At 52.3% G+C, this 12,846-nt stretch overlaps 1 protein-coding gene across 4 annotated transcripts in view; it reads left to right on the top strand.

Moving 5' to 3' along the window:
- The first annotated feature begins 4,028 nt into the window (after window positions 1-4,028).
- The window catches only part of HYDIN (HYDIN axonemal central pair apparatus protein), a 29,015-nt gene continuing 20,197 nt past the window's right edge, over window positions 4,029-12,846 (top strand). For all 4 annotated transcript variants that reach the window (XM_054516155.1, XM_054516156.1, XM_036390401.2 and 1 more), the window contains exons 1-11: window positions 4,029-5,190; window positions 5,443-5,562; window positions 5,695-5,829; window positions 6,020-6,219; window positions 7,983-8,107; window positions 8,679-8,880; window positions 9,292-9,475; window positions 9,831-9,930; window positions 10,425-10,543; window positions 11,569-11,792; window positions 12,535-12,602. In XM_054516155.1, the coding sequence (XP_054372130.1) occupies window positions 5,017-5,190; window positions 5,443-5,562; window positions 5,695-5,829; window positions 6,020-6,219; window positions 7,983-8,107; window positions 8,679-8,880; window positions 9,292-9,475; window positions 9,831-9,930; window positions 10,425-10,543; window positions 11,569-11,792; window positions 12,535-12,602 (1,651 nt within the window). In that variant the 5' untranslated portion in view covers window positions 4,029-5,016. The remainder of the gene's footprint in view (window positions 5,191-5,442; window positions 5,563-5,694; window positions 5,830-6,019; window positions 6,220-7,982; window positions 8,108-8,678; window positions 8,881-9,291; window positions 9,476-9,830; window positions 9,931-10,424; window positions 10,544-11,568; window positions 11,793-12,534; window positions 12,603-12,846) is intronic.

Below are 12,846 nucleotides of genomic sequence, written 5' to 3'. Positions count from 1 at the left end.
GTAGTCCTGTAATTAAAAGGTAACTTTTGTAGTTACAATAAGAACTATGTCAGTGGGGTTTTTTTTTAGAAAGGAATGAGGCACTCGAACCAGATAGCAGCCACAGGACAGCTAAATCTTTCAGAGAAAAGAATTTATTGCTCTCTTATCAGAAGAAATGAACTTCTTCCCGCCTCAAAGGCACTGTTAGGATTAGAAGGAAGAAGTTGATGAAGACCAGACAGAATCCTGTGTTTGAATGGAATTTATGCATCATGTATGAAGTGTATGAATATGCAACGGGCTATTGTTCTTAAGGGTTAATCCTTTGTTAGTGGGGGTCCTTTTTCGGGCTCGTGCTGCCCAGAAAAAGGTACCCAGACATCCATAACTCTTTGTATTTGTTGTCCCATTTGTTGTCCTAATTCAAATTGTCCAAATTATTTTTACTCTAATTGTATTACTATTTTTATAACCATTTTATTACTATTAAACTTTTAAAATTTTGAAAACAAGTGATTGGCATTTTTCACAATAGTTATCTTATTTTCCAGAGATGAGCTTTGCCCACCTAAATTCAAACCCCAACCACCAAAAGGGAAGAAGACCAGTTTGGAGTCCCCAGCATCTCGATGGAGACACTTCAAGATGAGACAGGAGCAGGCAGCCAGAATGCTGAAAGAAGTGGATGATTTTACCCAGTCTTTAAGAGACAAGGTAGATTTTCTTGTACATCTACTGCTTGTGTTGCCTCCCCAGCCTGCCACCACCAAGTCATGCTCATGCTGACCTCCCTTTTTGCTGCCCTGCTGTCCGGTGCCCTGACAGTGGGCTGGGCAGCAGGGCCAGTGGCTGGACGTGGGCTGTGTGGGAGGGAGAAATAGGAGAGTTTTCCTTGGAGAAGCTCACTCAGGTCCTACAGACCTGTGCTGAGTGTGGGATTTTTTGCCCTCACAATGAAAGATGAAGCTTTTATCTGCATCATCATGGTAAGGCCTCCAGCTTCCTTCCCAGAGCAAGCTGGGATGAGTCCTGATCTCCATGGAGCCTCTTCCCAAGGCAGCCAGACTCCCTGTTTGCAGGGCTCTGCTTTCACCCAGAGCTGCTATTGCACTGCTGGCCCTGGAGCTGTCTTACAAACGGAGACTTTGCAAAGTGGCTGTCTCTTCCTCCCAGCATAGAAAATGGCTTCTTTTTCAGGTGCAATCAGATCAACTTCCTGAATACCCTCGCCACCAAGTAGGGTTTGAGGGATTCAGCATCTCCGTGGACGAACCGCAGACTTCCCTCGAAGCGGAGGAGGTAAGAGGGAATCTGTCTCACTTGCACATTGTCAGTGTGGCAAGCAGGGCTGGAGCTCCCAGTGCCACTGGTGGCCCTCAGCATTGGCCACAGAGGGGCCTCCCATCCCTGCAGGCCCATCACAAAGTGCTGCTGAAGCAACTGGTAGTTGGAGAGGCCATGCAGGACATGTTGTAGGGCTGCCCAAGGACACTTTGCAGCACCTATGGAGGGCACTGCTCCCCCTGGAACTCCTCAGGTGGTCCATAGGAAATTTTTGCAGGAGCTTTTGCTGTAGCACTTTGAGAAAGCAGCATTTAAATCAGAGAGAGGGGAAGAGCCTCAGGAGTCAGATGAGCTGGGCTGGACTCCTTCGCTCAGCTCCAAGAGCTCTCACTCTGAGCCTCCTCCTTTTCTAAAAGCAGTAAGAAATGCTTTTTAAAGGCAAGTTGTGCATCAGAGAGAATTTCTACTGCCAGGAGACATCCCAGTTCACTTTCATGTAATGTACTAATTAATGCATTGATCTGTGAGTGTGGGAGAAGATTTTCCCCATGGTCCCTGCACTGGTCAGTGGCATGGATGCAGGATGAGGTGAGGGTGATTCTGGCAGTGTTTGGGGAATAGGCCCCTCCAGGTACAGCTGCACTTTGCTCCAAGATGCTCTTCTGCATCCATTGCCATGCTCAACAGCTCAATCTCTCCTGTCTTCCATCCAGGCTTTCAGTATCCTGCCAATGTCAGGTGTGCTGCAGCCAGGTGAGAGCCAGCAGGTCTCCTTCACCTTCTCTGGCCACCTCAACACCATCTCCGATGTCACGGCGCTGTGCCACGTGGAGGGAGGCCCCACCTACGAGGTGCTGGTGACCGGGGAGATCTCACATTTCAGCTACCTCGTGAGGCCCCAGGAGATCAACTGTGGCTTACAGGTACCACACACATCCCTGGCACAGCTCCTTGCCTTGGCACCACGGCCAGCAGGTTCCTGCCCACCTCGCTCCAGGGCTCCCTTCCCTTCCCAGCCCCTTTGTTGGCTCTGGGGCTTGGAAGTCCAACCTTTGAGGGACACATCTGGCATCCAAGCTGCTCTAAAATAGCCATCTCCAACCCTCTCCACAATGCTGGGAATGCCTCTTTTTCAGGGTACCTAACACTGCCTCCTGGGGCAGGCAGGGTCCCAGTGGGGGTGCTCTGAGGGGTGTGTCCCTGAGACATCTCTCTGCTGATCCACACCTAAAGCCTGACCTCCAAGGAGATGCTCTTGTCTAAAGCTCTTGCTTAATCCACACAATAATCAAGGGAAGAAGTTGGGCTTCCAGGCACTACAGTTGGAGAGACTGTCCCAGAATAATCCCCACTTCACTCTTTTCCAGTCAAAAGCCCACAGATATTTCCAGCTGCTGGCCCTGTCTGTGTTGCCCCGGGTGACTCCCTTGTTGCATCTATGTTGCTTGCCAATACTTGCATGCAGGTGCCTTTTCTCCTGGAACGCCTCAGTGCTGTCTCTGTTTCTCCTGGCTGTTGGTGACCCCTCAGAGGGCAGAGGGCCTGTGTGCCCTGGTTCATTTATTGCTGGCCCTCACATGGTTGTTACCACAGCTCTGTGTGCTGCCAGAGCTCCCTGGTGCTGTGCAGGTGCCCTGGGCCTGGGGGTTCCCCAGGTTTCCAAGTGCCCCTATCTCCTCCCTGGTCCCTGCTCCCATGATGTGTCTGCTTTCAAGCCCAGGAGGGAGGAAGGAGATTCCCAGCAGCAGGCCTGGGTCTGTAACTTCCCTCTCCTGTGCCTTCTCTCCAGATATTTAATGAAATTCATCACAGCGATGTCACCCTGGTGAACGGTGGCAAGATTGAATTCAACTGGGTGCTAAAGCCTAGCCCTGCAGACAAGTGTCTGCCTGGTGTGTTTCTGGTCAACCCCACCACTGTAAGCAGCACAAGTGACTGAGCCCAGCCCTGTGTCAGGTGGCCCAGGAGAGTGTTAAAGGGGAAAAAAGGGGGGGAGGTGGGGAAGGGGGAAAAAAGTCAGAGGGGAAAACCCCAAACCCAGCCATGAGAGAGACAGGGCTGTAAGCAATTTCTGCTGGGGCCAGAGAAGGTCAAACAAGTGCTCTCCTGACAGACTCCCCCACGGCCTTGGCTGGTGGGTGGCTCTGCTGTCAGAGGCAGACACCGGCGGGAGGCACAGGAGCGTGGGTCACTGTCCTGTCCTGCTGTAAGGGGAGCAGAGGAGAATTCTTTTTGATAGATTTCTCAGAGGAAAATAAGGCACAAACCCAGCAAGTAGTGTATCTGAAAACTGTTTGTTGATAAAGAAATGGCATGGTCCCGACCAGAGGGGGGACAGAAAAGAGAGAAAATGAGAAACAGAGAGAGTAACACAGGACAGGGACAGAGCGTCACCGCGAGAGCCCTGAGGCGCTGTGTCGGCTCCTGCTCGGCAGAGGGAGCAAGTGCTGCCAACCGCACCAGCGTGCGTGCCCGCCGCGGCGGGAGGGGCTCCATGGGCCGGCAGCGGGGCCGGGCTGGATCGGCCGGCAGCGGGGCCGGGCTCCATGGGCCGGCAGCGGGGCCGGGCTGGATCGGCCGGCAGCGGGGCCGGGCTCCATCGGCCGGCAGCGGGGCCGGGCTCCATCGGCCGGCAGCGGGGCCTGGCTGGATCGGCCGGCAGCGGGGCCGGGATCCATGGGCCGGCAGCGGGGCCGGGCTGGATCGGCCGGCAGCGGGGCCGGGCTCCATCGGCCGGCAGCGGGGTCCCGCGGGCTGCGGCCGGGCCGGGCTCAGCAGCCGCGGTTTGTCCCGGTCGGGGCACGGCGGCTGCTCCCTCGGCGGAACAGCGGAGCGCTGGGTTGCCGTGGCGAGCGGGGAAGCGGCGACAGCAGCGTAGACAGACAGGGAAGAAGTGGTTCTGTAGGGAGCCGGACCCTCCGGGTGCTCCCAGCCCAACAAAATAACAAAAGTGGCAGGGAAAAACTGTCTGTGTTAACTGCTATTATATGCTGAGATTTCTCCCATAACTCAGCCCGTTTAGGACTTTTTTGCTCAGACAGGCAAAATTTTCCTGGGCTTTGGGGTCTGTCCGCCTCCATTGGGGAAATCTCTTGCAGCCCCCTAGACACAGAGCCTGTCTGCATTTTCTCCTAACAGCTGCTTTGGGTGGGCACAGATGCAGCCCTGCAGGCAGCACTGGAGCCAGGGCCACAAAGGTCCCTTGCTGTCTGCAGCTCACTTGACTGAAGATGCCCCACTGCTGAGGCTCTGCCAAGGACATCCCTCTGTTTTCTTCTCTCGAGGGCTCTGTCAGCCCAGACAGAGAAAACCAATGCTAAGTAGCAGAGAGAGCTAAAACTTGGACACATTCCTGTGCACCTCACTCTTGCTACAGCTTTTCTTGCTTGCTTCCCTTGGACTCAGCCAGCAGTGCTATCTCCTGCCTGTGAGTTTTGAGTGTTGTGCAGGGGTGGAGTTCAGGCAGTTCTGAGAGCTCCTCCCCACTCTCTGGAAAGGTCACTGCCTCAATCCAGTGAAATGTAAGAGGAAACAAATGCCCAAAGAGCAGAAATCCCCAAACATGTCCCATCAAATCACAGAGAGACTCATGGGACAGAGCCATGTGGCTGGAGTATGTGTATTGCACTCTGTATTATTAATTTATTGGTGCTAAGTATTTCAGCAGGCAACTTCCAGTGTTTCCAGAACTGTCCTAGTGGCTGTGATCACAAATTATTCATCAGTAATAAGTGAAGAAGAAAAGCCTTCATGAGCAAGGGCATTTCTGAGACTCTTGCTGGATTTTTTGCCTTTCAGCTGACTCCCTCTGCGTTCCAGAAGGAGATGTCTCTGAGCACCAAGCAGAGGCTGGCCAGAGCTAAGAAGCTGAGGCTGCCTCAGGCTGTCCAGCCTCAAGACAAGCCCGGGACCTCCCATCACAAGGTAGCCTTTCCCTGCCCTTGCTGTTTGATGTGAGAATTGAGGAGGATGCCAAAAGAGCAGCTTGGCTTGAGCCTGCTCAGCCTGCTCCAGGAGCTTTTCATCAGCCCAGGGCAGAGGTGGAGGAGCCACTGTTTGCGCAGTGTGGGCTGGGCAGATGTGCTCACCCAGAGTCTGTACTTCACTGGGGATCGGAGCAGAATCTTCCTCCCAGCAGCTGAACCTGTCTCTGCTCTCTCTGGCCTCTCCTTGCAGTTCTCAGCAGCTGACCCAGAGCAGAGCTCAATTCAGCCTTGCCCACCAGAGGTGGTGTTTCAGAACTACAGCCCCAGAGAGGTCTGTGAAGTGCTGCTGGTTCTGAGGAACAGGGACAAGGTGAGTGCTGGGACGTGGAGGTTTAACGCTGTGCTGAAGAGGAGAGCACAGAAGAGTGGTTAAGGATGGCACCAGGGCATGTCCACTTGTCTCCACAAGTGGCAAAACCATCATTCCATGTCTCTCCTGCAGGTTCCTCACTTGGTGAAGGTCACCATGAAGAGCTCACCTTATTTCCAGCTGGTGGGCCCCAATGACGCGTGCCGCAAGGTGCCACCGGGCCTCTACATGACTGTCCGCATCCTCTTCACCCCTGGGCAGAAAAAGGTCAGTCTGGAGGGCCCAAGAGGTTGGTGTCTGCAGTGGAAAGTGGACCTGCAAGGCTGGATTCAGGGCATCTGGCCTGGGTTTTGAGGACCTGTTCTGGTATCAGAGGATCTAGAACTGGGAGATACTCTTTGCCTGTGCTTAAGATGGGGATAAAGGCTCTGTGCTGAGACAGTTTCTTTTCCCACAGGATTATTTCCACCAGCTCCTCTGCACCACTGAAAGGGAAGAGTTCATTGTGCCAATTCGGGCCATCGGTGCCCGAGCCATCCTGGACTTTCCTGACCAGCTGGACTTCTCCGAGTGTCCGGTCAAGCACAGCACCCAGAAGACTCTGCTGGTTCGCAATGTCGGTAACCGGACAGCTCGTTACCAGCTGAGCACCCAGAGGTGAGGCAGCTCATCTGTCCCTGTGCAAAGGATATCACCTTTGGGTGAGAGCAGAGTTGGGAAAGAGCAGCAAAAGGAACCAGAGCATCAGAGCTGCTGCCCTGCAGCCCTGGCTGGAAGTGAGCAGGATGGATGGCATCTGCTCTTGCTTTCAGTGTTCTTAGCAGGATGCAGCCTTTGAGCTTTCTCTGTCCCAGATTTCCTGGAGGGTGCTGGAACACGTTGGTAGCTGGCTTGCTGAGCACAAGCAGTTTCTGAAATGCTTACTCACCACTGCCAGCCAAACAGACCCATTCTCTGGGAGGCCCCAGGCACGTGGCTCTCCAGTGGTCCCTGCATCAGATGCCTCATGTGAGCTGTGCTGTGGACAGCCTGTGCTGTTCCTGTCAGTCTCAGAAGACAATCACTGTTTCTGCTGTTGGCTGGAGAGGGTAATGCATTTTTGACACCATATCTGCAAGGAAACCAGTTCACTTGGCTGGTGGTGTGTTGAAAGTTATGTGATTCCAGAGGTCTTGGTGTAGGAGCTGAGCTCAGGAATGCAGCACAGACCTGCTGTCTAACCTCAGGCAACTGAGTGGCTTTGATTTTTTTTTCCCTGGCAAAACAGAGGTCAAAAGGTAAATTGACTTTTCTGCTGTGAAACGTGAGGGTCCGAGAGGAGCTTCCACCAAAGCCTGCCAAAGCTATTGGCAGCTCCAGTCCAGGCTCCTCAGATGCTGCTCAAACAGGCTGCTGCTTTTGACAGTGCAAATATGTAGGCAGGAACTTGTAAATCCATGCACGGTTTTCCTCTGGGATTTCCAGATCTTGTTTTGTCACCACCAAAATAAATACCCAATAAAGTCTGGTATCCTTTTACAACGTGCTTGCCAGCAGTTCTATTAAGTGCTACAGAGCATGTTGGATCCTGCTTGATAGGGATTTAAAGAGTTTCTGAACTTCAGGAATTAAATATTGAAGCAGATGGAATAGAGCCGGGGTGCAGTGACAGAGGGAAAGATGGAGCTTGTGAGCTGCTGACTCTGGACAGAATTTTTCAGCACAGAGATGGAGCTGCTGTAACCTAACAGACTGAATTTATTAGAATAGTTAATGCTGTTTGATGCCAGGTGTTACACCATCACTTAAAAGTAATGTATGTTAAGATTAGATGATATTTCGGTTTCTTCCTGCAATAAGTGTTAGTGGACACATGAGGCAATTCAATTAGCCATAATTTTTCTGTCTTCCTTGGTGTGGGAGGCAATTTTTAATGAGATTGATTCTCCCAAAATAAAATCATTTAATAATGGCAGTTAAGGCACCAGTGGACAAAAGAACGTTTGGCTGTAGCAGATAATGGTACCATGGGACTTGAAACAGATTGCAGCCTCCTTGCACACAGCATTTACCAAAAGTGCAGGTGAATGGTGCCTTGAGAGACTTGGTCATAAAATTGCCAGCTTTGCTCACTGCCCAGCTCTGTCAGTAAGGGGAGCTGATGCCTGATGAAGGTAAGCAAGATGCAAAGGACCCTTGAGCCTCATTGCAGAGAGCTGGATACAGAGTATGGGGGAGATGAGGTCATTTCATCCCACAGGATCTTGTGAGGGCTGGATCTCCTCACACTAGAGTCAGCAGCTGTTTCTGACCCTGTCTCTTCTGTCTTCTGCTGACTGTGGTTGGTTTGCTCTTTGCTTGCACAAGTGAGCAGAACTGGACTGCAAAAGGGTTAACATCCCCAAATCTCCACCAAGAGTCCTACTATCTCTGTGTTGCAGCCCTTTCTCTGTCATTCCGACCATGGGAGCTCTGGATGTTGGTGACGCTGTGCAGGTGGCAGTGGAATTTCAGCCACTGAAGACTGGTGACCATTCTGGGTCCCTTGTTGTGCACTACGACACAGGTGAGTGCTGGGCACCGCGCAGGGCACTCTGTGCATCCCTCAGAGCAGAGCCTGTTCTAAGCAGAAAGGCTGCTGTGGCCGTGGCTTTCAAGAGGGAGATGATGATAGTTTTCAGGGGGTTCATTTTCTAGTCATCTGGTTTGTAGTCATGTAGTTTGTCATCTTGATCCTTGTAGAGCTCCATGTAAATGCCATTTCTAGAGAGCATGTCAGGTATTTGTTGTTTGCATCTCACCTGGGAAAAGCTCACCTGCAACAGGAACAGTGAGCTTGAAGTCTGAGCCCAGATGAATCCCAGGAGCTGGCTGGGAATAATGAAGCTTTGAAAGCTCTGGAAATGAGGGAGCCTTTGGTAGGGGTTTGGTCTAGAGGGTGAAATGCTGGCAGGTTATCAGGACATTGTCATGCTGTGCACATGCAGCTCTCAGCTTGTGATACATGGACTGAGCCATGGAACTGCTTGTTCAGCTAAAAGCTGTGACACTTTCTTCTGCTGCCTGTGGTTTGCTCTGTTCCTTGTGCTTCCATCAGCCAGTGAGGTGAGCAAAGACTGCCCTTTGCTTTGTTCCAGGTGAAGACACCCACACAAGCCTTCATGCAAGAGCTGTGGATGCCCACATCGGGCTGGACAGGAATACTGTGACCCTGGAGAAGACGTACATCAGCATGTCAAACAGCGCAACTGTGCTCATCCACAACCACAGTGATATCACAGCCCGCTTCCAGTGGAAGGCTGTTGCTACTGAGGAACAGGAGGATCAGCTGAGGCTGAGGTAGGTTTGAAAGATCCATTTCAGTGCCGTGCCTTGCCCAAGGGTAGAACTAACATATGGCTTCAGGAGGTACTGGTGCTTTTGAATGGCTTTGGGTAAGTAAACCAGCCCATCGCTACCTGCCTCCCCCAAGCACTTGTATGTCAGGAAAAGCTGCCTGAGGTGGCTGCTGGATTCTCCCTCAGCTGTGGCAGAGGCTTTGAGCCAGAAGGTTCTCTTGAGTGCTGCTGGCTTTGGAAACCTCTCCTGAGCTTGCAAGTGTGGAGTGAAGAAGTGATCCTCTGATCCATTTGGGACCCCGTGGCTCAGGGTCAGCCCTTTGCTGGGGAGCTGCTCCTGCACTTCCACTTCTCTCTGCAAAGACATGGCTCATTAAACAACCTGCTGGGTTTGTCTTTCCTATGCCTGCAGGCGGTATCACGGGATATATCAGCAGCAAAGGCAGAAGTTGTATGGTTTTCTGAAGGAGAGTGAAGTGGACATCACTTGCCAAGAACGCCTTGCTCTTCTCAACCACACCTTCCAGAGTGAGGTAGCAAAGATCAGAGGGGATCCCATGCTGTTAGACGACGACATTTTCTCCCTTCAGCCGAAGGTAAATGATGGCTGAGAGCCTCCCTTCCTGCTTCTCTTCTTCCTCTTCCTCCTCATCCCTGAGTAGGGTCACTTGACTGATCCCTGCCTCAGCTGGCTTTGTGTGCCAAGAGAGAAGTCATGGGGATTCTGGTGAGGTCAGAGAGCTGGTTGCAAAAAGCATTTCTGCCCTGTGGGCTCCTGGCAGGCAGCAGGAGCCTGACTAAAGCTTCCAAACTCTGTTGTCAGCGTTGTTACGAGTGTTACTCACTCCTTGCTTGTCACTGATGCTCTAAATAACAGCTTACAGGACTGTGGTTGAAAACAAGAAATGTGATGTCTGAAGATAAATGTTTTGGTGTCTCCTTCTGCTTTAGGAGGGTGAGATCAGGCCAAACTGCTCTGCTGAAATCAGCGTGTTCTTCACGCCCCAGGCAGCCCAGGTGTATGAGCGAACAGTTTACTGCGACATCTCGGGTACGGCTCCCTCCCCTGCCCCTCTCACTGCAATGAAGGCCAGCTGCAAACACTCCCCCAGATCACTGGGCCCCTGTGCCATTGCTGGGGAGGGTCTGTGCTCAGCAGGGCAGTGCTGGCACATGCCCACTGTCCCTGCAGCTTCCAGGGCATCTCCTCTATTTTGATTTTTTCCCCTCTCAGCTGTTCTGAATGCTGCCTGTATTTAGTCTGCTCCTCCTCCCTTGGGAAAAACACTCTGAGGTGCACCCAGAAGGAGGAAAAACAAAATTTCTGGCATTTCCTAAAGTTCCATGCTCAACATAGGGGTAGAAGAAAGGATGGTCTCTATGGATGTACTGCATCTCCTGAGGGAAGAGAAGGGTCCATATCTGCTCCTGGGACATCAGGAGCCGGTCCCATGCAGCATAGAGTCAGGGACTAGCACTAAGGCAGCCTGGCAAATGCAGGATAGCAGAAGGAATTACTGTACTGAAATAGAAATCTCTCCCCAGGCCGTGAGAACAGGCTGCCCCTGCTCCTCACAGGGGAAGGCCTCGGGCCCCGGGTCCATTTCCACTTTGAGGAACTGAACATCGGGGAGGTTTTTGTCAGAGTAACCCACAGATATGAGGTAAGCAGCAGGGTTGGGGTGGGTCCTGGTGGCTCCTAGGGTAGCAGTGAGCCTTGTGGACCTGTGGAATTCCTGGCAACTTGGGTAGTTGGGATACTAGTCAAATTTGGGGGATTTCTTGCAATCTGGATCTTTTGGATGGGGTCTGTTGTTCATGAGACCCCAGTCCCTGCTTTTGGGCAGTCTTCTTTGGAGATCAGCTGGGAGGCTTCCTGCAAAACCGCTTGACACATGAAACCAACACTGGGTCAAAAAGCTGCATGTTCAGAGGCTTTTGTTCCAGTCCCAGACACAAATCACCTTTGTGCTCAGGCTGTCCAAAAGCAGCTGGAACAAACTGGCTGCATTTGATTTCAAGTCCACTGCAAACAGTTTTCAGTCATGTCCCTCCTGCATATTCGTGGGAGTCAGAGGAAAACCATCCACCCTCCTGGCTCAGCGCTGCTCAAAGCCCTTGGCAGTGCTTTCCCTTGCTGACCAGTCCCTCACCACACTTCAGCCATGATGTACCTCTGGCTCTAGAAAGAGCCAAGTGTTTCTGGGAAAGAAGCAAAGGAACTTTCTACATCTTTGCTCCTGGTTTCTCCCACTCCTGCTGTAAACAGGATGGGCTGCAATGGAAGCTGAACATGCCCTGCCCATGGCAGGGTTGGGCACATTTGAAATCACTGTGGTGATGACACTGGTAATGCTGTGATGCCCAGTGCTGCTCTTAGGGCCAGCTGTGAATGAACTGGGTGATGCTGAGCAGCCCCTCTGGGCTGCAGGTCAAAGTGGACTGTCTCTGCCAGTGGGAAAACCCCAGAGTGACTCTGGTTATGTGAAGTTATCACTGCTTTGCATGAAAAACCCAAAGCTATACAAAGCTGTATTTCAAAGTTGTATTTTTTTGCTTCTGCCATGCAGCAGCACAGGGCATCCTCTGTCTTTTACAGCAGTTAATAGTTTAATTTGAAAGTGACTCAGACTTCTGTAAGAAAGGAACATTCCTCATGTAGTTCCACTTTGCTTTTCTGCTGCTGCAGGCATACCTGATCAACAATGGGCCTATTGAGGCTCCCTTCAAACTCATCCCTCCAACCACAGCCATGGGCTCCTGCTTCACCTTCCTGCCCCAGGAGGGCATCGTGGCACCAGAGAAGCTCCAGGTCATCCGGGTCTCCTTCTGTCCCACCATCCGGGGGGAGTTTGAGGAAGAATTCTGCTTCCATGTGACCGAATCCCCTAAGCCTCTGACCTTCACTGTCAGGTGAGGAGGGCTTTGGGAGCTTGCTGGGCACATCTGTAGCTGTCTCTGGGTAATCATCTTCCATCTGCCTCATTTTGTGGTGGAACAGAGAAAAAAGGTGTTGCCTGACGTCTTAATCTTGGCTCTGGCATCACTTTAGTCTGGGGGTGCCTGCTGCCCTGTGTGGGTACCCAGGAGCAGGAGTGGCTACTCCCTGCAGGGATGCCTCCTGCTTAGGCTGTTGCAGGCAGTGGGATGGAGCAGCTCTGGGCAGCAGCTGCTCTGGGATGTCCCACCTGAACACCCAGCAAGGCCCCCAGGGCTTTGCAGATGGGCCAGCCTGGGGGATTCTGTAGCAGCCGCAGTGTTTTTAAAAACTTCCATTAATAATCCATGCCAGATGGGCAGCAGCAGCCTCAGCTCCCCTCTCATGGCCATGCTGTGTGGGACAAGCTGTGCTCCCAGCTCCTGTGCACAGAGTGCTCTGGTGCCTCCTTTGCACAGCCAGCAAAGGGCTGATGTGGGAGTCAGGAACTGTGCAGCAGGAACTGTGCCAAGGACTGGGGCATCTGTCAGCTGCTGAGCACTTTGCTTTGGCTGCCTCCTGCCCACATGGGTGCTGTGCTGAGCACAGGGTGCTGGGGTGATTTGAAACCCAGGGTGGCTCTGACAGCAGCTTTTATCCACCCTCTCCCTACAGACACCCAAACCCTTTGTGATTCCCTTTAACAGAGGCACTGCCTCCCTGCCTTTGTCCCTGCAGGGGCTCTGTGATGGGACCCACTTTCCATTTTGATGTGCCTGCCCTGCACTTCGGTGACGTTGCCTTTGGTGAGTGTGCCCTGGGCTGGCACCACAGTGTCAGAGCTTGGTGTGGTGCTGAAATGGAGCACTTGAACATAAGAGCATTCATCACTCGTGTTCCTCCACCACAGCCTCTTCAGGGTGTTCATTCCAGGGCTGCTGGTGCCTCAGGTACCCTTTTGCCATCATGAGATCAAACAGGACCAAAGGAATAAAAAGTCAGCATCACTGTTTGGCCACTTCTTGTTTCCCTTTTAGTTAGTGGCACAAT

Source organism: Molothrus ater, chromosome 12 (genome assembly GCF_012460135.2).
Source record: "Molothrus ater isolate BHLD 08-10-18 breed brown headed cowbird chromosome 12, BPBGC_Mater_1.1, whole genome shotgun sequence".
NCBI classification, from domain to species: domain Eukaryota; kingdom Metazoa; phylum Chordata; class Aves; order Passeriformes; family Icteridae; genus Molothrus; species Molothrus ater.
The sequence above is the reverse complement of the archived record's forward strand: the minus strand, read 5'-3'. Positions and strand labels throughout refer to the sequence as shown.